The sequence below is a fragment of the Neomonachus schauinslandi genome, chromosome 11, assembly GCF_002201575.2.
Source record: "Neomonachus schauinslandi chromosome 11, ASM220157v2, whole genome shotgun sequence".
NCBI lineage: Eukaryota > Metazoa > Chordata > Mammalia > Carnivora > Phocidae > Neomonachus > Neomonachus schauinslandi.
The window spans coordinates 102,653,524-102,678,800 of NC_058413.1; the positions used below are offsets into that span (position 1 = coordinate 102,653,524).

General features: G+C 39.6%; 1 protein-coding gene across 1 annotated transcript; it reads right to left on the reverse strand.

The window, feature by feature from the left end:
* Positions 1 to 9,237: 9,237 nt before the first annotated feature.
* HOATZ (HOATZ cilia and flagella associated protein) lies at positions 9,238 to 13,107 on the reverse strand. Its single transcript, XM_044919796.1, has 3 exons — positions 12,882 to 13,107; positions 11,530 to 11,600; positions 9,238 to 9,330 (listed from the first exon to the last, which is right to left on the reverse strand). Exons 1-3 carry the CDS (start codon positions 13,105 to 13,107, stop codon positions 9,238 to 9,240), a joined length of 390 nt encoding a protein of 129 aa, XP_044775731.1.
* Between the last annotated feature and the right edge of the window lie 12,170 nt (positions 13,108 to 25,277).

A 25,277-nucleotide genomic window follows, 5' to 3' on the forward strand; every position in this document is an offset into this window, starting at 1 on the left:
CAATAACTAGTACCATAGAAGCCAAAAATATGATGGAGAATAATAAAGCTGAGTGTTGGTTTTTTGAAGACTATTAAAATAGATAACCCTTTGGCATAATTATTAAGAAAAAATACAAATGATTAGAAATGAAAAGGAGTAATAACTAGAGCTACGACAGAGATTAAAAAGATGATTAAAAAACACTGAATTCTTTATGCCAATACATTTAGAAATATAGATGAGATGGACAATTTTCTAGGGAGAAATAACTTAGCAAACTGATTCAATAAATAACACACAGGCTTATCCATCTAAAACGCAAAAACAAAATAAACAAGCAAACCAAACCTATGTCGCTTATTAGTTTAGGGTCATATTCATTATTTTAATTTTAAAGGTGACTTTACTTTTAACCACCATTTAGCTCATCAGTTGGCTTTGCCTTGGACTGAATTGGGTCAAATTGCTGTTGTTATTCACCACCTCTAATAGTGCCTTGGCTTCTATACTAGTCTTTTTCTAGGTTTCTAGGAACTGTTGCAAAGAGTCTGTAGAGTTGAAAAATAGTCCTTTCCCAGCTGATTTCTGATAGGGTTCTGGTTGGGAACCACTGATCCAGAACTTCATCATGACTTGCAGAGAGAGAGGCATTATGATAAGTTTAAGTACCTTTTTTTTACCTGCAAGGGTTAACTAACTCTGCTCACACATTTTTGCTCCATAGTTGAAATTTCAAAATACATTTTCAGTGATATATATATATATATATATATTTTAATTTTAATTTTTTATTTTTGCAGGTGATAAATAAAGATAGGATTATGGGGAAATATTATGAAAGTCTCCTTAACACTACGGGCAAACCAATCTTGATTGTGTCTTTCAATCAGGATGTGGAAATCCGGGAGATGGTGCCTTTTGTGATCTACTCATCATCTTTTAATGAGAGTCTACAACATTTCATAAGCTATATCATCATCCTTTTATCCCTTTATCAAAGCATTTCATTTAATACTACAGCTTATTTTATACCCACTACAATTTTATCTTTCAATTATGAGTTAAAGGAAAACAGAAAGGGAACAGAGAAGAAAAAACTTTCATGGAGTAACTGCTGGATGACAGGCCTTGTGAGAGGGATTACTCAATCCTCATGACACAGCGAAGTGGGTATTATTATTATTATCACTGCTTTACAGATAGAAAGAGCTCAACCACATAAAAATTAACCACTCTTCTCAGGGTCACTTAACTAGTAACTGGAAGGACCAAGGATTCAGACTCATTCCTAGTACTGTTTGTTTGACCCCATATCTTATGCTTCTTTTGCTAGACCCCTTCAAACACATCCTAAAGATTTTGGAACACTTACACGCACACACCACACAGACAGCAACAGATGGTTTCTTTCTCTTTTTCCTCTTTTTTTTTGGTTTCTTCATTCAATCTTTCTTTTGAAAATGAAGAATTAATGATTAGGATTAACCATGGTGAATAAGACAAGTATAGTCTACTCTCAGAGAAATTTATATTCTAGCAGAAAATTAGTGCTATGGGAATAGAGAGTAGGGAGATTGAGGTCAGCTTTCATCAAAGTTTATTTTATGATATCATGTAGCACTTTGCAAAAAGTGTGTTAAAGGATAAAGAAGAGTTGAATTATAGTAGTATTTTTTTTTAAGTAGGCTCTATGCCAGCATGGAGCCCAATGTGAGGCTTAAACTCACAACCCTGAGATCAAGACCTGAGCTGAGACCAAGAGTTGGATGCTTAACTGAGCCACCCAGGCACCCCAATAGTAGTACTTTTGAGCTTTCTAAGATCTTATTTAATATAAAGTAAATATTTATGATAGGATTTTTGATTAAAAGTTAACTATTAAATGGGAATTACGTTCCAAATTTGTAATATCATCTAGGCAGAGCCAAGGCTCCATGGTTTAACAGAGGTTAGGAACATTATTTGATTTTTTTTTCTTGAGGCTCCTAAATTTAACTTTTTAATTCTATGCCTATGGTTGGGAGTCCAAGAGGAGCACTAGGGAATTTCAGTTCTTAGTCTACAGATGTCGTCCTCAGCAGGCTGCATTCTTCCACGTTACAAGTGCCATCTTGAGGAAGGTGAGAATGATCATTGGCTTTAGGTAAAACTATGTATCATCAATATAAAGTCTCACATCTGGGTTTGATTCCAAAAGGCAGTATGTACCTGCCAGCTTGCTCATTTTGATAATGCTTCAACGATGAATTTCCTCTATAACTTTACTACCATTCCCTGTGCCTATTAACTGATGTATTAACTATGTAGATGCTACAATTTCCATATAGTAAATTTATACCTACTATATAGTAAGATACAGAACTGTTGGATCTCGAATGATCTACTGTATACCTTAAAAGATAGCCTGCATAATCAGTGAAAAGGCTTTCTCCAGCATGAGTTTTAGGAGGTAAACCTAACAGCAGCAATCTATAAGAGTGGATGGAGGATGTCAAAGGATTATTGACTGGAGAAAGAATGCTGACTGGCAGGAAAAAGATGCGTATCTAAGCACCTTTCCATACCTCCTGGAAATTGCTTGATCCTGGCTCAAGTCCCAGCTCTACATATATAATTTCATTTAAAAATGACAGCTTACTAAAATGAGGAAAACATATCGGTCATTACGTAAGAGGGAATCAACTCAATTTTTTTTAAATGTAGGTTTCAATAAAATATTAACTTATCCATTGTGAAGAATAAAAAATATATTTTTTCTTGGTTCTGCTACATATTTTTTCTTAGTTCTGTACACATCTTTTAATGGAAACCAATAACAATTACCTGAAGACTGTAGCTTGTTTTAAAACATTCGCACAAAATAAATGCGTGAAAGTAAAAGTGATTTCTAAACAGATTAATGTTGCTTTAAAAGGCACTTATTTTTTAAAAAGCAATAAGTGAGTTTTGAATTTTAATGAGGAAAATAGGAGCATAAAATGAATATTTCATTACACAATTCAATCGAATATATATGATTGAATGATATATTATTGATGATTCAGTCTAATTACCAAGGCTTGTCCTCCACAAACAAGTATCTACTGAGTCTTAGGGTTTTCATCATATTGATGCACATAGATAAGATAAATGGGTTAATGGCACTGACCACGTGCTCTTTTCAGGTGCGTGTTTTCCTGTCCTGTCATTAGGCTGTAAGAGGGAGGGGGTGGGGGACTCCCCATCAGATCACACCCGATCTCATCCCAGGCCCTACTTCCCTGAGTTTCAGGCCAATCGGACAGTTCCTCCTGCTTATCTCCCAGGCACCTCAAGCTTGTTAAGTCTCAGCTCAGTTTGTAACCTTCTGCTCTCCAACAAAACAAAACAAAACAAAATACCAGTGCAACACCTGGCCTTTATCTATCCAGTGTCCCTTGTGTCAGACAATGGCACCCATTTGCAATCCAGAGTACTAGGAGTTATCTTTGATAGCTTGCTCGGCCTCACCTTTTGTGTCCAATATATAGTTTAAGCCTTAGTTATTTGACTTCCTAATTCGCTCTCGAATCCACTTTTCCTAATCCAAGTTTACCATCACCTCCCAGCTGGAAGATTGCAACGGCCTCCAATCAGGCTTGCCCCCTTCTGCTCTGGCCCCTTGCAATCCATTCTTGGCTCCATCATACATATTTTAATGGAAACCGTTCTCCATATTATTATAGTCTCCTGACCTTTCCAAATAAATCTGATGTGAACCTTTGCATTACCTTGCTGGCCATTCAGCTTCTGAAATGCCCTACGGCTTTTGAAGCATAGGACCTTTGCAAAGCTGCCTCTGCTGTCTGGAATGCTCTCCCACTCCTCCCTCCACCCCTTCTTCTGGCCTCATTAATGCCCACTCCTCCTTAAATCTCAGCTTGTCTTTGCAGAAATCCTTCCTGTTCCCTTGATTGGATTAATACTGCCCTATTAAATGTTGTCCTAACATCACATATAATTCTTTCACAAATATCTCTCTCCCTGATTAGACAGCAAGTTTCAAATAAGGATGGAGTTCACATCTTTAAACCATGTTGGACTCCACCACTGGACTCTAGTGCCAGCACAGGGCCAGGTATGTAGAGGTACTCAATAAATATTTGTTGAATAAATCTTGCCCAATTCTTCCAAATCAGACTCTCTAACTTTTGCCTCATGATTTATTTTACTATATGGCTTTGCTTGGCCCTTCTTGCCTGAGCTTAGCATTGCCTCTTCAGCTTTGATCCTCAACTTGCTTGCATCTCTTTTTAAGGCTGCAAAGTTTTCAGCTGCTTTGGACAAACACTGTATAACATATACTAGAACCATGACTTTACATTTCTCTCTCTTGTCTTTCCTGGTATCAATTCCTTCAGAGAACATACAATGCTCACTGACTATGACTCTGTTCTGTGACCTGTAGACCATATTTCCACCATTGTCTTGTCATTTATTTTAAAACGTAATAATCCTTTTGGGCTTCATTCTGCGTTCAATGGTTTCATTTAATCATGTTTTACAAGGAGATCATTAGTATGGGTTCTTGACCAGTTGTATCTTAGGATTTAAAATGTTTTTATTCTGTTCTTAAGGTGAACGTATATAGAAGATAAAGTACATAGATCTCTGGAAAAAAAGAGGAAAAGATGCTGTGGGGACATGGTCCTGTCCGGCTCTGGGGCTGGGTCTGTCTTGGGCAATGAATTCACCTACATGATCCCAAATCTCATCTATTTGATCCCTTTCCCCAAGTACATTTTCATAGACTGTAGAAGTTACAAAGAAGATTAAGAGGAGAACCTCATCTGTCAACTGAAAATGTTTCCTGAGTTTGAATAATGTTTGAAAACAAAGTGTACTATAGATAACATAAAAGAATAATTCATATTTATGTAATCTAATTATCATTTGCCACCAAAATATTTGCTTGTTACTGTGAATGCACACACTATTTTTATGATTCTTCCACTTGAATTCTTTGGCAAATTAGGAACAACAGGAATTTAAATGACTAGCTTTTGTTGGTGAAGAAGAAACCTACCATTTCCTGATGGTATTTACTTAATGGAGGAAAAGGAACTTTGTTAATACTGCATTAGAGCATAGCAAAACTTAAAAAAATGCTAGATAACACTGTTACTGAGAAAATCTAGGTTTGTCTGGGAAGCCAATTCTGATCAATTTGACACCGAAGAGGATTTTCTTTTATCTGAGCGTCCTGGCAATGACACTGAGGAAATTTCCTACATCTTTGGTTTGGCTCTATGAAACTGACTTATAATGAGTTTAAGTATCCCTCTTATTACTTTGGAAGTGTAGGATAATGGAGGATAACATTAAAGTTTTCTGCTTTCATTTTGTTTCATAATTCAGTAACAAAAAGTTTGTGAAGCTTCTTAGATTCTCCTTCAAGCATCTTCCCATAGCATGACTTGCTTCTGGTTCATGGAAGAGCCATATAGCAAGCTCACTTTTGAGGAAGACTTACACTATAGTCAATCTTGGTTGCCCAGGCTGTGTGATAGGATGGATTAAAATCCCATTCCCAACAAAGAGTATATCAGGCATGTTGTTCTGTAGATTGCATAATTTCTTGTAAAAATCTTTAGTCTGTATGCACTCATGTCAGAACTTTGATTCCAGATGAATATTTCCAATATGCCATCTATATATATGCCTTAAAATACTGCTCGGATCTCTTCTTCCTTCTCCCAGCAAATGAATTATTTATAATTCTTTTCATAAAGAGATAATCAGCTAAAGAGCTTTCTTAAAGGTGGCAAAACTAAAAAGCAAATTAGTTTTATGATTTCAAAAAATTAGCTGACTACTCATTTATTATAATGTTTTCAGACTACTTTAGAACTCTCAAAGGAAGGATAATAGTCTAGTACAGTGCTATAAGGTTTCCTTTATAGACAGAATAAGCCATTTAATCTTGACAGACTCAACTGTGTTTGATTTTCTGCCATGGATATCCATCAAACAAATAGTAGATGTGATTAATAGCATTTTGTCCACTAACCAAAAGCATTTATAATGTATACCTGGAATATATTCCAAAATGGAGGATAACATTACAGTTTTTTTTTTTTTTTAAGATTTTCTTTATTTATTCAACAGAGAGAGACACACAGCGAGAGGGAACACAAGCAGGGGGAGTGGGAGAGGAAGAAGCAGGCTTCCCGCCGAGCAGGGAGCCCGACGCGGGGCTCGACGCGGGGCTCGATCCCAGGACCCTGGGATCATGACCTGAGCCGAAGGCAGACGCTTAACGACTGAGCCACCCAGGCGCCCCTAACATTACAGTTTAAAAAAAAGTTCAACAACCAAAAAAATCAGTATCAATTGGGAGAAAAAGCTTTTATGAAGGTACTTTTAAGACTAATGGAAAAGAAATTTTTAGATTTTTCACTAGTTTTAAGAAAAAGTAGAAGAAAAACCTTTAGGAGAATTGATGGGAAATACTTTTTCCCATTTTAAGATGAAAATCATACTAGGTATTTACTTATCAATGTCTGTGCTCAAAATATGTAGAAGATTCTCTGAAATTGAATAGAGCATTGTACATTTTTTATTAGCTAAAAAGAACCTCCCACTGCCACTTATTTTCTGCCATCAAGCTAAAAATTATAGAATGGTGAGGACAGTAGGGCAGGTAGAGTGCTACAGACCTAGAAAAACAGTAGCGTCCAAAAATTGACTCTACATTTTCATAGTTACAGGGAGTCACAGTTCCTCTCACCACATAGAGACGAAAGAGATAAAAGCAAAACTGAGAAGAGAAGTGATGTGCTAACATGCTCCTCAAGCAGACTTGCAAACAGATTAGCTTTGGGGAGTATTCTTGCAAAAATTATCAGCCTAGAAAAATTTGCCAGATGGATACATGTGGGAAAGGCAAAACAAAATGGAAATATCATTGTATAGAGCATATGTTCTCTCATTAATTCATTCAATTATGCATTTATTTATTCAATCCACAAATATGTATTGAGTTCCAATAACAAGAAAGGCACTGGGCTTAAGCAATAAGAAATGATCTCCCTCCTCACAGAGGAGAAGAGAATTTACGTTTGTTGAAGGCAAACTGTGGCCAGGGACTGCACGTAACTTACATCAACTTTGTCAAGTTTTTTTTTACATTCCTCCTTTTACATCTGAGGAAGCTGAGCCTCACATCTGAGGAAGCTGAAGTTAAAGAGGTTGTTCAAGGTGAGGCAAATAGTAAGTGGCAGAGTTAGACTTCCAGACTCGCTCTGTCTCTGGAGCCCACTACACATGGTGCCTGTAATCTGGCAGGAAAGGCAGAAAGATGCACACTGGCACCTAACACAGGCCAGAGACTGGGATGAATCCTACGAGAAAGATGGAGGTGACTTGCTGGAAGGGCACGCAGCAGGAAGCTGTTCATTCTGCTAGTCTCTAGGTCGCCTGCCTGGCCCAGAGACACTGGCATTTGAGCTGGGACTTGAAGGCAAATGGGGAAGAGCATTTTAGGTACAGACACGAAAGTGCAATGCAGGTTGAAGAAACAGCTTATAGTCTCACAGGGCTGGAAACAGTGTTTCTCATATTTGTTTTATTTATACTACAGTTTTGAATTTTAGGTTATTTGGCAACAGACCTGAACAGTGCCATGGCCAGCAAACATTACAATACAATGAGTCTCATGGGCTTTGAAGTTAGACCAGAGGCTTTGAATCTCAGCTCTGCCACTTGTCACTTGTGGGAACTGGAAAATCATTTAAGCCTGGTTTGATTAAATGGGGAGAATCATCAGGAGGCGATTTTAAGGAGAATATGAGGTGATATATGTAAGTTTATAGCACATGGTAAACATTCACTAAATTGGCTGTTATGAATACCACATCACAATAATATCTGAGGATATGTAGTAACAGCACTCAGTTATTGCAGGATTCTCTTGCCTTTTGTACCACGGCTTGTCTGAACAGCACTCTACTATGCAGTACTGACTAAGCTCTCCTATGTACTCACAAGGCATACCTTTGGTGACATTCTATTTCTTTTTTTTTTTTATTCTTATGTTAATCCCCATACATTACATCATTAGTTTTAGATGAAGTGTTCCATGATTCATTGTTTGTGCATAACACCCAGTGCTCCATGCAGAATGTGCCCTCCTCAATACCCACCACCAGGCTAACCCATCCTCCTACCCCTCTCCCCTCTAGAACCCTGTTTGTTTTTCAGAGTCCATCGTCTCTCATGGTTCGTCTACCCCTCCGATTTCCCCCGCTTCATTCTTCCCCTCCCGCTACCTTCTTCTTCTTCTTTTTTTTTTTTCTTAACATATATTGCATTATTTGTTTCAGAGGTACAGATCTGAGATTCAACAGTCTTGCACAATTCACAGCACTTACCAGAGCACATACCCTCCCCAGTGTCTATCACCCAGTCACCCCATCCCTCCCACTCCACTCCCCGCTCCAGCAACCCTCAGTTTGTTTCCTGCAATTAAGAATTCCTCATATCAGTGAGATCATATGATACATGTCTTTCTCTGTTTGACTTATTTCACTCAACATAATACCCTCCAGTTCCATCCACGTCGTTGCAAATGGCAAGATCTCATTCCTTTTGATGGCTGCATAATATTCCATTGTATATATATCCCACATCTTCTTTATCCATTCATCTGTTGATGGACATCTTGGCTCTTTCCACAGTTTGGCTATTGTGGACATTGCTGCTATAAACATCGGGGTGCACGTACCCTTTCGGATCCCTACTTTTGTATCTTTGGGGTAAATACCCAGTAGTGCAATTGCTGGATCATATGGTAGCTCTATTTTCAACTTTTTGAGGAACCTCCATACTGTTTTCCAGAGTGGCTGCACCAGCTTGCATTCCCACCAACAGTGTAGGAGGGTTCCCCTTTCTCCGCATCCCCGCCAACATCTGTCGTTTCCTGACTTGTTAATTTTAGCCATTCTGACTGGTGTGAGGTGGTATCTCACTGAGGTTTTGATTTGGATTTCCCTGATGCCGAGCGATATTGAGCACTTTTTCATGTGTCTGTTGGCCATTTGGATGTCTTCTTTGGAAAAATGTCTGTTCAGGTGACACTCTATTTCTTTCCTGCTGGCTTGCTGTTTTTTTGGGCTGCTTCTACTCTCAACAAACAGAATCTTCTTCTTTACTGCATTGCAGGACCCACTTGACTTAATGTATAATTTGGCAGATATTACAAAATAATGTGCATATTGAGGTTCAGCAAAAACTATTTTACCCACTCACCACTTTGATAGCACATATGGGGAGGATCCAGAGTGTACCCTGGCCTAGTGGTGGAGAACCAATGGTACAGAGTGGGCTACGCTGGGGATGGGGGAAGGGTATAGGGGAAGGAGAAGGGTGGCAGGAGATTTCAGTCAGGTTATGGTCAGATTGGAAAGGAACTTAAATACCACGCTGAAGGATTTGGTCTTGATCCTGTAGAAATGGAGAGCCAAGGAAGAAATGAAAGTAGGTGGATAGACTGAATTGTGCCCTAACTCCATGTGTAACTGTATTCTGAGGTAGGTCCTTAAGGGGGGGTAATTAGGGTTGAATGAGGTCATAAATGAGGTCATAAATGGGGCTTTCAAGATAGGACTTGTGTCCTTATAAGAAGAGGAAGAGACACCAGAGTTCTCTCCCTGTGCCATGTGAGGACCCAGTGAGGAGTTGGCCATCCACAGGCCAGGAAGAGAGGTTTCATCAGAAACCAACTATGATGGCATCTTGATCTCATACTCTCAGCCTTCAGAACTGGGAGAAGATAAAATTCTGTTGTTTATGCCACCCAGGCTGTGATATTTTGTAACTGCAGCCCTAGCACCCTAATACAGAAGGAGAGAAGCATAATTGGACTTGGGTTTTAAGAAGCTAACTAGTACACTGTGAAGGACTGCTTTGCATAGTCTTTGTCTGGTCAACTCTATATATTCTTTGAAATGCAGCTCCTTTGGGAAGATGTCTTGATTCCTTAAGTTTCATTTTGATGTTCTTTAGTGTGTTCCCATTGTATTATGTGCATATACATCTACCGTAATAATGTATCATAATTCTTGACTTTAATTGGCTGTCTCTCCTACCAGACTATAAACTCCTTGAAATCAAGGACCACATGTTACCTTTGTATTCCCAGCATCTAGTATGGTACTTAGCACTTGGTACTTCTCAATCAATATCTATAGAATTAAGTAATTAACATAGAAGAACCCGAGGCAAGGAAGCCAGTTCTAAGACTACTGATATAATAGCCCATTAGCAGAACATCCACTTGTAACTCACATCATCTTAATTGTTTGACAAAACATGATAAGAATTGACAATAGTTTGTCTTTAGTCTTTATTTCTAATGTCTTCCAAAAATAAAATTAAAAAGTGCTGAGGAAGTTGAATTTAATGATTTTTACCTCACTAAAAATTAGGCTCCATCCACCCATTAAGTCCTGGTACAAACACATAGTGCCCAATATCCTCAAGAATGAAGAAAATGCTGACTATTTATAATCACCTCATTTGTTTGGAGGAATCACCAATAGTCTATAAAGTGAATTAATGTGATTGGCAAACACAAATGCATTATTCTATAATCTACGTAGAATTCCCGATAAGTCTTTCAGAGTTTGCCAGTATATCCAATGATTAAAGATATTAGGTCCAAGTGAATCTTCTATCTTTACTTTTATAGTACAGGAACAGTTACAGGAATGGAACTTACCCATTAACCAAACAAAATGTTGCTATAAATCACTGTATTAATTGTGGAATTAAAGTCTGTGCCTGCATCACGAAAAGCAAACAAGAGATGTTGCCAAAAAGAGATGTGTTCAGTTGATTTGACTATGCTAATTTGTTCAATTTCAGTCTTTAGTCAAAAGGGTTCTAGATGACAGACTCATTCATCGGATCATTTGAGTTTGACCTATTAAGATGGTCAATTCTATTTGATTTTTCCAGTTATTACAACATTCTTAGAACATTGTATATGGTTTAGGGCTTTATTGGATGAAAGGTGTGTGAATCCATTTTCCCCCATTTCCCTCTGATTCTCTTGTTCCTATATATCCTTGGGCTTTTGCAGGGACTGAGAATAGCCAAAATTTAATAGAATTTTTTAATCTATTATATATATAATAATCTATATAATTATTTAATCTTCAGTTAAAATTCCAATAAAGGGGGACGCCTGGGTGGCTCAGTCGTTGGGCGTCTGCTTTCGGCTCAGGTCATGATCCCAGGGTCCTGGGATCAAGCCCCGCGGCGGGCTCCCTGCTCCGCGGGAAGCCTGCTTCTCCCTCTCCCACTCCCCCTGCTTGTGTTCCCTCTCTCGCTGTGTCTCTCTCTGTCAAATAAATAAATAAAATCTTAAAAAAAAATTCCAGTAAAGGTTCTCTAATTGCTCAAGCTGATGTGCCAGAAGTAGAAAAATTTTACATATATGTGTTTAAAAAGGATAACTGGGATTATTTAGAAAATAATAATGAATTTCTAATGAAAATCAGATGACCTTCTGAAATATTGGCCTACCTTTTGGAGATACTTTTTTTTCTCCTCAGATTCCTGAATCTTTATGGTTTCAGCAGTGATATCAGTAGTCTCTAAAGGAAATAAAGTCAAATTCAATCTAAAATAATTTTATCATGAGTTTATAATAATGTTGATATAAACTTGGATAAATGTTAAAAAGTAACAGAATAGGAAGGTAAACACAAATATGTACTGTCCTGAAACTTTACAAACCGATTCATAAATAATTGGAGACTGAATTAATTAGCTATGGCCGAAGGGAGCCTCTAATCTCTTTAGGAGAGGAGTAAGCCTGAGTCTAGTGACAAGAAAAGGTCTCTGAAGAGAACATCTTTGCAGTAAAAGAGTTTCCAATTTTTGCATTTCTATTCAACGTGTTAGGGGAATTTAGACATTCTCCTCTGGATAAGTAGGATGGTCTCTGAGACAGGGTTTTGATATGCAATTCAGAAAGTTATGCCAAAGTGTAAAGATGTCTCCTTATACTTATTACCTATTTTCTGAAAGATCTAGGCATCAGGATGTTGAAATGCCTAAGACTTGGTACTTACTGTTTTTCTCAAGGCTAAAAGGTTGGAAGTAAATTTTCTCTAAAAAATACAAAAGGGGGGGCGCCTGGGTGGCTCAGTTGTTAAGCATCTGCCTTCGGCTCAGGTCATGATCCCAGGGTCCTGGGATCGAGCCCCGCATCGGGCTCCCTGCTCTGCGGGAAGCCTGCTTCTCCCTCTCCCTCTGCCCCTGTTTGTGTTCCCTCTCTCCCTCTGTCTCTCTCTGTCAAATAAATAAATAAAATCTTTAAAAAAAAAATACAAAAGGGAAGTGAAGAAATTATTGGAAAGACCATAGCATTAAAGATATTTAAGCTTTCTAAAAAAAGGTGGGGTATTTAAGCTTTCTATACCTATAAAAATTGCGTAATAACAGTTTCCATCTCTTTGGCTTACTAAGGTTTTACAGGTCTGGGGACTTGGTTCCTAATATTGATTCTGCTTTCAACTTTCTCTGAGGCTTTCATGTTTGAACTTGATTATGTAAACAACCACCCTTAACATCCTTTCAGTCAACATATAATATTTCCCCCAGATTATTCTATACTGTTTAGCCAAACAGATGCCATAACCTAAGGGATACTTTCAGATGTGGTTTTAGATGTAACGAATATAGCACTGATGCTTTCCGGGTGGAAGGACTGCTGAGAAGTTGAAAAAAAAAAAACTGTATAGGGTTTTCAGACATTTGAAATGAAAGATTCTTATTTTAGAAATAGGTTCGGCGGTTACTTGTGACAGTGGCCCCGCTGGTTGGTTACTGATGACGGAGGCAGAAACCAGTGGCCCAAGGCTGCTACTCACCAGGCGGACTGCGCCTAGAGGGCCGGGCCACCGGCAGGCGCTGACTGCTACCTCGGGACAGCACCAACTGAGATTCGTTAGTAGGGTACATCGACGCCGCGATCCAGAACTGCTTGGCCAAGTTCGAGTCCCGTTCCGAAGTTCCGGTGAACACCAGTAATCCCTGGGGGCAAATTTCAACGGACTCCTTGTGGCTGGAAAGCCTTCCGCCGGCCCTCGTTTCCATGGCAACTCAGGACGCTTCTCTGAGTTCCCTCGCTCTTCTCCCAGCCCCGCCCTGCGGAGAACCGTCAAGCTGGCAACCACCACCGCCAGAAGCCCTTTGATTCCTGAATAGATGCTGGGGTCCAGCGCGTGCCTGTGGATGATCTGAAGCCCACTTCTGCGGTATCACAGGCTTCAAGACCAGTCCAAGCCTTGGCGACCAGATAGGAGGAGTCAAAAACCATCAGGTTTGGGGTGGTTCTTGTCCTGTTGGGAGTCAGTAGGGCAGCACTTGAGTTCTTTCACCACCTCAGTCAGCCTTCAAACCCCCCTCCCCCCAGTTTCCTTCCCCCCAAATATACCTATATATCTAAATAAAGCTTTTCAACTCTTAGCCCTACCACCCCAACCCACCTCTCCTTCCACACCAGATTGCCCACCTTATGTGGATAGTGGTTGGAGAATTCAATAGGGCAGCTAACATCCTAGCCCATGGGAGCCAGAGCGCTGAACTGGGCTGAGAAGTACCTGTGTATAAAGTTCTTGTTGTATATTCCCCTCTGCCCCATCCTTTAAGGGAAATCTCATGGAAGAAACTGGATTTAGATTGTGCCTTTACAAATCAGTCCCACTAAAAGCTGCCTGCACTGCAACAGTCCTAAATGATCACTTAAAAGAAGGACTATATCTGATGTGTGGACTCAGTCCCTTCCCGAAAAATAAATTATGAAAAATGTTAATGTATTTTTACAAAAATATTAATAAGCGTGAATAAATAACTTTCCTGGGAGATTTCATTAATCTAGGAACAATCTAACCATTTCAGCCACAGCAAAGTTGTAATTAGTGTGGCAGGAATTAAGATGGACATCATAAAGCCAACTTAGGAAAGGTAATAACCACAACTTATGACCTTATGGCACTTTATTCTTTCAAAATACTAATACAGTCTCACAGTTCAAAAGTTGATAATCACAAGTCTATACAATGACATAGGTCAGTGAAGGAAAAAATCCTATTATATATCTAAAATTTTTTTGGTTAAGAGCCTGAAGGAAATTGATAAATTATAAAGACATATGAATTTTACATTGTATATTTAGCTGCTAAAATACTGATTTTTCTCTTGGATAAGCTATTAATAGGCAATGGGTAATACTGGAGCATTTCCAAACCCCACCTTCCCCCAAACACACCAATGTGCACAGACAGCTCATTTGGATGATTCCCAAATCTTTTTACCTGGCCGTGTGGTTAGTGATTGGTACTATTAGCAATCAGCTAACTACACTGCCTAGTAACTAGACTCACAGGAAAAAAAGGTTTACTTCCATCATGCACCACAGTCCCAAGTTGTGATAGACAAATCATATTGGTTCATCGGTTCAATTGTAGCTCACTTTAGTTTGTGGGTTGGTGAATACCTTACTAAATAATGAAAGAGAGGCAGAATGAATCACAGTATACAGAATTAAAGGTTACATGGGAGGGGGGGGGGCTCCTCCCCGAAGTCTAAATGTCATTACAGCTCACAATTAAAGCCATTAAACTTTACACACGTCCTTGCAGGCGGATTGCCCAATCTTGCTTTTACTCCTCGGGGTAGCTAACAGTTTAACTGCGTCTAGCCGCAGCCGTCCGGCTAGTTTGCTGGAGTGTCCTCGCAGGTGGACAACGTGCTGGGCGGCCAGCGCTGTGTCCAGCAAATGCTGACGCATCAAAATCTCGAAGCGCAGCTTTCTCCCAACGCTCGGGGTTGGCCGTTTGCCGCCGAGGGTGGCGTCCTCCTGCCCGCGGGGCGGCGGGTGATGCTGTGCCTTGTTTTGATGGCAGTGGAGTTAGTGATTGTAAGCACCAGAGTACAATCAGCTAATTACACTGCCTACAAACCGAGCACCGGGCGCCCGCGGGCTGCAGCTCCCGGACGGTCGGCGGCGCCAACGCCGTGGCCCCGAGCCGGCGGGCCTCGGGGTCCAGGCCGCGTCTCCCCCCGAGCTGTGCCCGACGGTGCCTGGGCGCGAGGACCTGGGCGCGGGGCCCCGCACGACGCCCCGGACCCAGCCGGCACCCTCGCCCGGCCCGCGGGCTGCGCTGGCCCCTGCCGGACCCCCGCGCACACTTGGCGTGGCAGGGCCAGCGGGCAGCGCTCGGAGGGGACCTGCACCCCTCGGGCCGCACCCCCACCCCCCAACTCCCGGTGTTCCCGGGTTCATCCCAGCCGCCGCCGTCCCCGCGCCCGTCTCGGTGCCTCCCAGGGCCCTCCCCCGCAGGTTCCCTTCCCGGGTCCTCCCCTCTACGCTTCCTCGGGTCCTGCTCCCACCTTCTCACTCCCCCGTCCGCTCCGCCCCAGAAAACTTCTCTTCAGTCCCCAGCCCAAACCCTAGAGCCGGCTCTCTCAACCCCGTGCGCCCCGCAGCTCCGAGTGGCCGAGTGACCGTGGCCGTGGCTGACCAACCGCCCTTGGAACCCTGTGGTGGAGGGGGCGGGGCACGCGCGAGGTGGGGTGGGGTGGGGTGGAGGAGGGGCGGGGTGGGGGAGGGGAGGAAGCCGCGAGCTGGGGCCGAAGGCGGGTCCCTGCAGGGAAGAGGCCCTGGGGACTGAGGCACAGATTCCTGAGAAGTTTCTCTTCCTGATAGGGCAGGAGGGACAAGGAGCTCCTTCTCCCCTACCCCTCCCCAAGAAGCCCCACACGCCCACCCAGTTTTCATTACCATCTTTGTCAGGGAAAACAGCCTGGCCTGGTACCAAATTGTAGGCTCTAATTTTCCAAAGGGAGATAGGCCTCGGTGGCCTCTGGCATGTGGGACAACTGCCTTGGAGAGTCCCATCTGTACTCTTGCCTTCCTCTTGGGTTTCTCTTACACTCTTGGAGGGCCATGCAACTAGGTGGAAGGTTGGCTCTTTTCATCAAATAGTGAGTGGGCTCAAGAGTTAGATCAAAGCTTGGTCCTCACATACTTAAATACCTGCTATATGTTCAGCACCTAAGGTCATTCATTCTACCCTCCATATTTATAATCTAGGTGGTAACACAATGTGAACACACATTATCTACCACTCAATACGGTATATAATAAATTGTTAAACTGGGGAGATATATAAGAGGGTGGGGTGGGGCATCAATGAGGACTGTAATTGTCAGGGAAGGCACAGGGAAGAGCCAGGTTCCAATTGGTCCTCCAAGCAAGACTAAATTGGGATATTCAGGGTGAGGGGTGGGGAGGCCAGAGAAACAATGTCTTGTGACCAGTTACATTTTCTTCTCACAATTCCACATCTGATGATGTAGATGTATTTATGTGTGTATTCGGACTAGATTGAACAAAAGAGGACAGTTAGAGAATTTCTGGGAGATCTCTACTAATACTTCATTCCTTGAGTTACTCTTTCCCCTCTTTTCCTTCAATGAATGCGTCAGGAAAGGATAAAGAATATTCTAATTCTACACTTTGTGGAACTCAGTTGGAAGTAGCCCTTCAGTATGGTCTTCATGCATCCAGTATAGAGCACTCATTGTTGACCCCAAAAGCTTAGTTCTAGATTATTGTCCCCAGAAGAAAACTTCCCAGCTAGAGATTGATTCCCTAAACCCAGGAAATGGTTTCCTACATGCCACTAGTAGCGTGAATTAGGGGCCAGTCATCTAGATCATTCAAAACAAATTCCAAGCTCACACTATTAAACCACCAGAAGAACTTCCCAAGGATGAGTTTGAGTTACAGCATTGTCTTTCACTATGAAAGACAGCACATTCTTTTGCCACATGCATCATGTGTCCTGAGAACACCAAAGTGAAGAGTAAGAAATCAAAGTATAAAATGTACAGTACAGAAAACATTAATTCTCAAGATTAACTTGTAAAGTCAAATTGCAAAAGATGTGTCATTTATAACTATTTTTTTGTCTTCATCTTATCTTTGGGAGAAGCACAATGTTGTAGAACACCTCACCCTTCTTTAACACGTACTGTACCCCAAGCAGTAGCAAGCAATATGCCGGAATCAGAGCTAGGTGAGCTGCGAGTTCTCTAGAGGTAACTGTACAACCAAATTTGTATTTTATAGCTAAATAGACATACATACATAAATGCAGGAGTGAAATAGCTTCCATTCCATTAGCAATATGCAAACTTACAAGTTTTGGTTAGGACATAATTATAAAAACAATTCTGTTTTTTTCAAATTGTTAGTCACTTTACCCAATACAATATTAAATACCTCTTCCTGATTGACATTTTATGATTAGTTGGATTTTACATTTCTTACCCGAGCTGGATTGCTGCCTTCCAAGGTAGTGGTTGCAGTAGATGCCTTGAATTTTATATTTTTAGAGCTTTTCTTCAAAGGTAATTTAAAAAATAAAGAAAACGTATGTAAAAGCCATCAAGATGCATTGCCTCCAGAAATCGATTTTTTAAAATACAGTCTATTTTGCGGGTAGTGCAACTAAAAAAAGTAAAATAACGAGAAAAAAAATTTGTGTGGCCTTGTCCTGTGTGTGTGTGATTGTGTATGTGTGTGTGGTTTTTTTTTTTTTTTTTAAAAGAATGCTTGTTCTTAGGGTTGCTGTTGATTTGGCCTGTAGTTACTAGAGAAACTCCAAGGAACTCATTCCCTTTATGGTTCATGTCTAGGCATGCCTGGAGACCAGGGAGACCCATGATTTAATCTAAGTAAGAATGCTTGTGGTGTTTTAAATGACCAAACAGAAGATTGCATTTGTTTTAGACAAAACCAGGAAGGTACCTTTCAGAGAGATTGTTTACTGTTTTATTGAATTTCTGGGCTTTTGGTGATTCGGGTGATGGGGAAGGAGTGCTAAGGAGAGAAGATGAGGTTGGTGATTAGGAACAAACCCAGAAGAGTACAGAACACATATATCTTCTGCTTTAGCTTTGGAGAATTTGTATTAGTTAAATTTACCACTCCTCGATAAAACACTAGAGCGATGGGGATTGGGAATTACAAAAGATGGAGACAAACTTACTCTCTCTTTTAACACACACAGACACACCATCTGAACATTTTCTATCTTCCATAGCTTTTGGAGGATGTTGTTCGAGAGGAAGAATTGAAGAATCAGACTGATTAGAAATTATTGGAGTTTAGCAGCTTCTTTTTAAACCTATTTTCTACATACATATTTTCTCTTAGGAAATAGAAAACCATATTTTAATTTTTATATAGATCAATAAATGTCAGACTACCTTATTAATGTTCATGATACTATATTTAGGAACTAGTGTATATGCTGATGCAAGACTAGATTGAAATAAACTTAATGCCTTTTTAAGAGCTAAAAATCAATGAATCTGTTCAATTATGAGAGAAGATTTTCTTTCTAGCTAAAATGAACTGCCAGGAATTTTTATAATTTCACTCTTCTGATTCCATTTCATTGTGCTCTCATTAATAAGAGTGTACCAGATTCTTCATTAGCTTCTTATATTTATTGATTAATCGATACTGTTGCTTTCAAAGTAAAAATGTTAAATTATCTTTCAGTAAATCAGAAACAATCTAAAAAATAGGCTTTATAACTAAAGTTGCTTGAGCTCTTAAGGCTTCAGCAGTAGGAGCAAACATGTTACATATTTACCATCTTGAGAGAACACAGTCTAGGGATTTACGGTCTAGTTGGAGAGGGAGACAATTTGTGTACACAGATAATTAAGATAGCTATAGTTTAGTAATTGTATCAATATTAATATAGAATATATATTATTTATACATTTATATTATATATAATTATATTAAATACCAAGATTGTTAGATTAATAGATATTTCAAGACTTCTGAGTACTAATGTAAGCTTCATTATTATTTTAAAATTAGTTTTTAATTTTTACTTTTTAAATTTTTAATTAAAGACGGTTGACCTATACAGGGCGCCTGGGTGGCTCAGTCAGCTAAGCGTCTGCCTTTGGCTCAGGTCATGATCTCAGTATCCTGGGATTGAGCCCCATGTGTTTCCCTTCTCAGCAGGGAATCTGCTCCTCCCCCCCTGCTCAAGCTGTCTCGCTCTCTCAAATAAATAAATAAATAAATAAATAAATAAATAAATAAAATCTTTAAAAAAAGATAGTTGACATATTAGTTTCAAGTATACAACATAGTGATTCGACAATTATATACATTATGAAATACTGTAAGTGTAGCTACCATGTATCACCATACAAAGTTATTACAATATTATTGACTATATTCCCTATGTTGTATTTTTCATCCCTGTGACTTATTTTATAACTGGAAGTTTGTACCTCTTAATCCCCTTTACCTATTTTGCCTATTTCCCCACCCCTCTGCCCTCTGGCAACCACCAGTTTGTTCTCTGTATTTATGAATCTCTTTCTGTTTTTTTGTTTCACTTTTTAGATTCCATATGTAACTGAAATCATATGGTATTTGTCTTTCTGTGTCAGACTTAATTCACTTAGCATAATACCCTCTAGGTTCATGCATATTGTCACAAATGGCAAGATTTCCTTCTTTTTTATGGTTGAGTAATATTCCATTATATATCTATATATACACCACATCTTTTTTTAATTAGTCATCTATTGATGAACACATGGGTTATTTCCATATCTTAGCTATTATAAATAAGGCTGCAGTAACTATAGGGGTACAGCTATCTCTTCAAATTAGTATTTTTGTTCTCTTTGGATAAATACCCAGAATTGGAATTATTGGATCATATGGTATTTTTATTTTTATGTTTTGGAGGAATCTTCATACTGTTTTTTATAGTGGCTACACAATTTATGTAAGCTTCATTATTGCCAGTATTTAGGAAAAAAAAAAAAAGGCAAATCACCGAGGGTGGGGGACCCAGAGAAGGCTATATGGAAAATGTGAGGTCAAGCTGGGTCTCGAAGGAAAAGTAGGACATAGATTAAGGGAGAAGACAGAGGTGGATGTTCTTGGTAGAAGGAGCAACTTGTGAAGGAAAAATACAAGCCAGTTCATGGAGACCGTAACATACATGGTCAGTTGGGAGAGCAATCAGTGTGTCCCCGCTTGAGGAAATAAGATTAGAGAGGTAGATACGTAGGAAATAGATCATGGAGGACCATAGGTGTCAGGCCACGGGGTTTTAATCTCATTCACCTGACTTTGGGGGCCCATGACTTATACGATATGTTGTTCTGTGGAGATTAATAAAGTGGCATGGATTAGAAGAGGGAGAGACTGGGGAGACTCAGTATCCATTTAGGCAATTATTTTAATGACCTAGGTATGAAGTGATGTAGAAAATATGGTATGAACAGGAGAGACTTTGGGAAGGAAATGGCATAGGACCTGGTGACTGGTTGAAGCCAAGAGAGAGAACAAGATGAACCTCCATGTTCCAATGACAAACCGAAATACTGGGAGGCAAATCTAGTCAGAGGCTAATTACGATGCATTTGTGTTCAGGCTTGCTTAATTTAGGCGATGAAAGGACATTGGTAGAGTTGGATATTGGGGGCTGCGACTATTGAAAGGGGAGATTTAGTCATTTCCTAAAGCGGCAACAGTTGAAGTCTGAGGATGAATGAACATCCAACATCTGCTGCGGTCCACCTGGGACAGAGCAGGGAACTAGCAGCAGGGGTTTTTTCCTGAATAGAAAACAGAGCGAGGAAAGCAGAAGCCTTGGGACCAGCTTTGAGTGTATCCGTGTCCTCTCTAAGGGCTGGCAGGAAGAAGTAGGTCTTGAGCTCACAAAAAGTACAAGAGAGGACTCCCACAGAAGCCAAGCTGTTGTAAACAGGGTTGTATACACATGTGAATTCAAGGGAAACAGCTGTCTGGGCACCACCACATCATAAGGTTTGGTCAGTGGGCAGCAGATGACTACAATGGCTCTTCCAGAATGTTTGTCTCAGGGCTTTATTCATTGAGTCAGTTAAGAGTCCACAAACTTCTCTAGACTGTTAGGAAACAGATCAACTTTTCCTGGCTGCTTCCCACCACTGGTTAGCCCTTGTCCCCTCTCCAAAAAGCCTCATGTAGATTTTTCAGGTTTTTAGAGGTAATTTCAGGTGGTCTGAGTACACAGTTGAAGAAAGTCTGTTCTTAAGAGCTCTAGAATGTGTTCTGTAACTTTATGAAGCTAAAAGCAGGAAATTGACTGATTATCTTGTTAATACATTCATAAGCATGGAAATACTTTATGCCATTCTTTAAAGCACCACCAGAGGAGGTCTACCTATTCTTGTTTTTATTTCAATTCTCCCCATTTGGCACTTAAGCCTTTTTTCTAGGTGCGGTTTATGTTCTTTAATTTTAAAAAAATTATGTAACTCTGAAAAGAATCACATAGTTCTGATTTGTTATCTTTATTTCCTCTATATCCATAGAGCATATCTCAAGGACTTCATCAAGTTCAAACATTTTATCAAGTTCATATTGTCTTTCCCCTCTTAGCTCATCTGTAGCTTGTTTAAATCTCAAACTCCATTCCTACTTCCAGGGTAAAATCTTCCTTGGAGCCTGGAGCCTCATCTTGATCTTTTTCTTCTCTAACTCCTTCTGCACTTAATTAATTATTCACTATATAACTAGTATCTCCCATTACTAGGAGAATGTTATTCTCCAGTGTTCTAATTGTATTTTTGAAATCAGCATTTTGTAATAGTAGAGAGTGCTGGTGTATATAACATACATATATTAGTACAGAGCACTATATATACATTGTCTTATATCCTGAATTGTTTGCAGTGGGCTATCTTGGTTTCCAACTTGATGCATTTCATATATATATATGACTTCACGGACATATCTATATCTATATCTGGTCCTCCTGGCATGATACCACTTACATTATGATTGCTCAATAATGCACATAGGAAATACAAATAAAGTAGGAAAAAGGCTTGTGATAAATACACTTGCATGGTCACTTTATGAAAAAGAAGCATCGTAATAGTTTGATTCATTTAGTTTATCAGTAAATGTTTCACTTATAGATTAGGCAGCTCTAAACTTAATTTCTCTTGGGTTCAAATAAACATAGCATAACTGTAGAATTTTATCAGGTAACATTTTAGTATATGCAATTTTGTTTCAACATTAATGTAACTTCCTTAGTATGGGGTTTGAACATAATGGGACTGAAGAGTTCATTGTAGAATAGTTCATCACTTTATAAAACGGTGCTTACTTGCAGTTATTAAAAAAATATATACTTTCTGTCAGAAGTGGGATTTTTGCTAAAACATCTGTATTTTTTTCCTCCTTAGCAATGATGTGCATTTGCAAATGGATATAATTTGCAACTTAAGGAAGGGATGCTAAGGAAATCAAACAGGTCTGATAAGATTGGCTATCACATCAAAAACCCAGTGAATGTATAAGAGGGGAACCCTCTTGCACTGCTGGTGGAAATGCAAGCTGGTGCAGCCACTCTGGAAAACAGTATGGAGGCTCCTCAAGAAGTTAAAAATAGAGCTACCCTATGACCCAGCAATTGCACTACTAGGTATTTATCCATAGGATACAAACCTAGTGATTCAAAGGGGCACCTACACCCCAATGTTTATAGCAGTAATGTCCATGATAGCCAAAATATGGAAAGAGCCCAGATGTCCATCAGCAGATGAATGGATAAAGAAGATGTGGTATATATATATACAATGGAATATTACTTAGCCATCAAAAATGAAATCTTACCATTTGCCACGATGTGGAGGGAACTAGAGGCTATTCTGTTAAGTGAAATAAGTCAGTCAGAGAAAGACAAATATCATATGATCTCACTCATATGTGGAATTTAAGAAACAAAACAGATGAACATAGGGGAAGGGAGGGAAAAATAAAACGGTACAAAATCAGAGAGGGAGACAAATCATAAAAGAGTCTTAATCATAGGAAACAAACTGAGAATTGCAGGAGGGGAAGTGGGTGGGGGGAGGGGGTAACTTTGTGAAGGGTGTTAAGGAGGGCACATGGTGTAACGAGCACTGGGTGTTATATGCCACTGATGAATCCCTGAATTCTACCTCTGAAACTAAAGGGAAAAAATGAAGAAACAAAAGAAATAGTACTCATCACTGAATTTATTCATTCAATAAATATTTACTGAGCATCAGATGTTATAGTGGGAAGAATTATTAAAAAAAAAAAAAAGACAATTGAGCAAAAAGCTGCCCTGTGAAGTTTAACTCTGGGAGCTTCATGAAATACATTACCCCAAGACACACTACATATGTTGGATCCTGCTTGAGAGGATCATCTTTTAAAAAAATAAAATAATAATCTTTAATATATGTAAGAAAATCTAGTGAATGTAATGTTCAACGTAAATGATATTTTAAAATTATTTAGTCTATTTTTAAATTATTAAATGCATAAATATTTTCAATTTTATACTGAAGTTTAGCTAAGATCAAGAAGACAAATGTAGAAGCAGATTTTCAAGGTTTACCATTATTGATGAGACTTGGGGCTTGAAGGTGCCTTAGTGATAAGAGTTGAAGTCCCTCATGCTAAAAGGAAGAAATGCAATTCGGGAAACTGTTAACTTGTGCAAGGTCATTTCAGTCATTTTCGTGTTTTCTACCATTTGATTCTCTGTTACAGATAAGAAGGTAAAATTTGTCTTTTTATTAGATTTTATTTATGTTTTTACATTTTTTATTTAAATTCAATTTAGTTAACATATAGTGTATTACTAGTTTCAGAGGTAGAGTTCAGTGATTCATCAGTTGCATACAATACCCAGTGCTCATTCCATCATGTGCCCTCTTTAATGCCCATCCCCCAGTTACCCCAGCCCCCACCCACCTCCCCACCAGGAACTCTCAGTTTGTTTCCTAGAGTTAAGAGTCTCCTATGGTTTGGGGCACCTGGGTGGCTCAGTCAGTTGGGCGTCTGCCTTCAGCTAGGGTTCACGGTCCTGGGATCCTGGGATTGAGTTCCGAGTCAGGCTCCCTGCTCAATGGGGAGTCTACTTCTCCCTCTCCCTCTGCCCCTCCACTCTGCTCATGCTCTCGCTCTCTCAAATAAATAAATTAGAAAAAAAAAGTCTCTTATGGTTTGCCTCCCTCAAAAGGCTTCCTCTTCATTCTGTTTTTCATCCTCATTCTGAATGGCCAAAAACCTCATGTTTCCACCCGTTTCTGTGGTGCTTCCCCAGGCTTCTTCCCCTTTTCCAAACATCTCCAGATAGAACATGATTCTCTTGTTCTATTAAGGATAACTCATTTGACATTTTCAGGAGGAAATCCTGAAAAGACAACATCTAATCAGGGGACTAAATGCTTTATAATGGGAATTTTAGACATTCCATAGAAATGGTGGAAGAGCTGGATTTGGGGTTGGTTTTTTTTTTTTTGGTCTTCAAATTTCTTTGAGAGAGAGAGAGAGAAAATCTGCTTCTACGTTTGTCTTCTTTGAGAGAGAGTGAGCAAGAGAGAGAAGGAACAGGGGAATGGGGAGGGAGAAACAGGCTCCTGGCTGAGCAGGGAGCCAGACATGGGGCTCCATCCCTGGACTCCAGGATCATGACCTGAGCTGAAGGGAGTTGTCTTCAAATTTCAGCATCCATTTTCTATTCTACTTACACCTGAGGTTGGTTTAGGCTGGCCCAGGCTAGACCTTTTGCTAAATTCTAATATCCTGTCAATGAGCATTACTACCTGGGTGTTTAATTACCATCAAAAACTCAGTATATTTCAACCTGAACCAGCCACTGTTCTTTTTCTACCAACTCTTCTGCTGAACTCAGTTATTTCAATGAAACATTATTGTTTTGGTAACTAAGGCTGGAAACCTGGAGTGATTTTTGAGTATCTCATATCTCCAAACTCAGCATCCAAATAGTTATTTGTGTACATAACTGATTTCCTTCTCTAGATTATAAGCCTCTTGAAAGTTGAAACAAAATTTTTAACCCCATGGCACTTAGCAGCATCTCATATGCAGTTAGATGGTCAGTAAATAGTCATGGAGTGAATGTCAATTATAACAGAAGCTCTAGTTGTCATTATGTGTAGGAGGTGATTTAAGTAAGGTGTTTAAAATCATCATAAACAAGTAACTGAAGGAAGTCTTGCATGATGTTTAGTTTCTATTTATTCTTTCCTGAACTCTAGGTACATTGTTATTCCACTGTTCTATTCATAACATCCAGGGCCTGCCTGGGCCTGTTGCAGAAAATATCACTAGGGAGGTTCAAAGCCTCATCAGCTAACGTGTTGCACCAATT

Excerpts from the sequence above, each read along its gene's own strand:
- HOATZ (XM_044919796.1), bottom strand. The coding sequence starts at position 13,107 with ATGGAAACGAGGGCCGGCGGAAGGCTTTCCAGCCACAAGGAGTCCGTT. Across the intron at positions 11,601-12,881 it reads CTCTAGGCGCAGTCCGCCTG|AGACTACTGATATCACTGCT; the intron begins GTGAGTAGCAGC and ends TATTTCCTTTAG. Across the intron at positions 9,331-11,529 it reads AAAAAAAGTATCTCCAAAAG|CGTAGCCCACTCTGTACCAT; the intron begins GTAGGCCAATAT and ends CCCCATCCCCAG.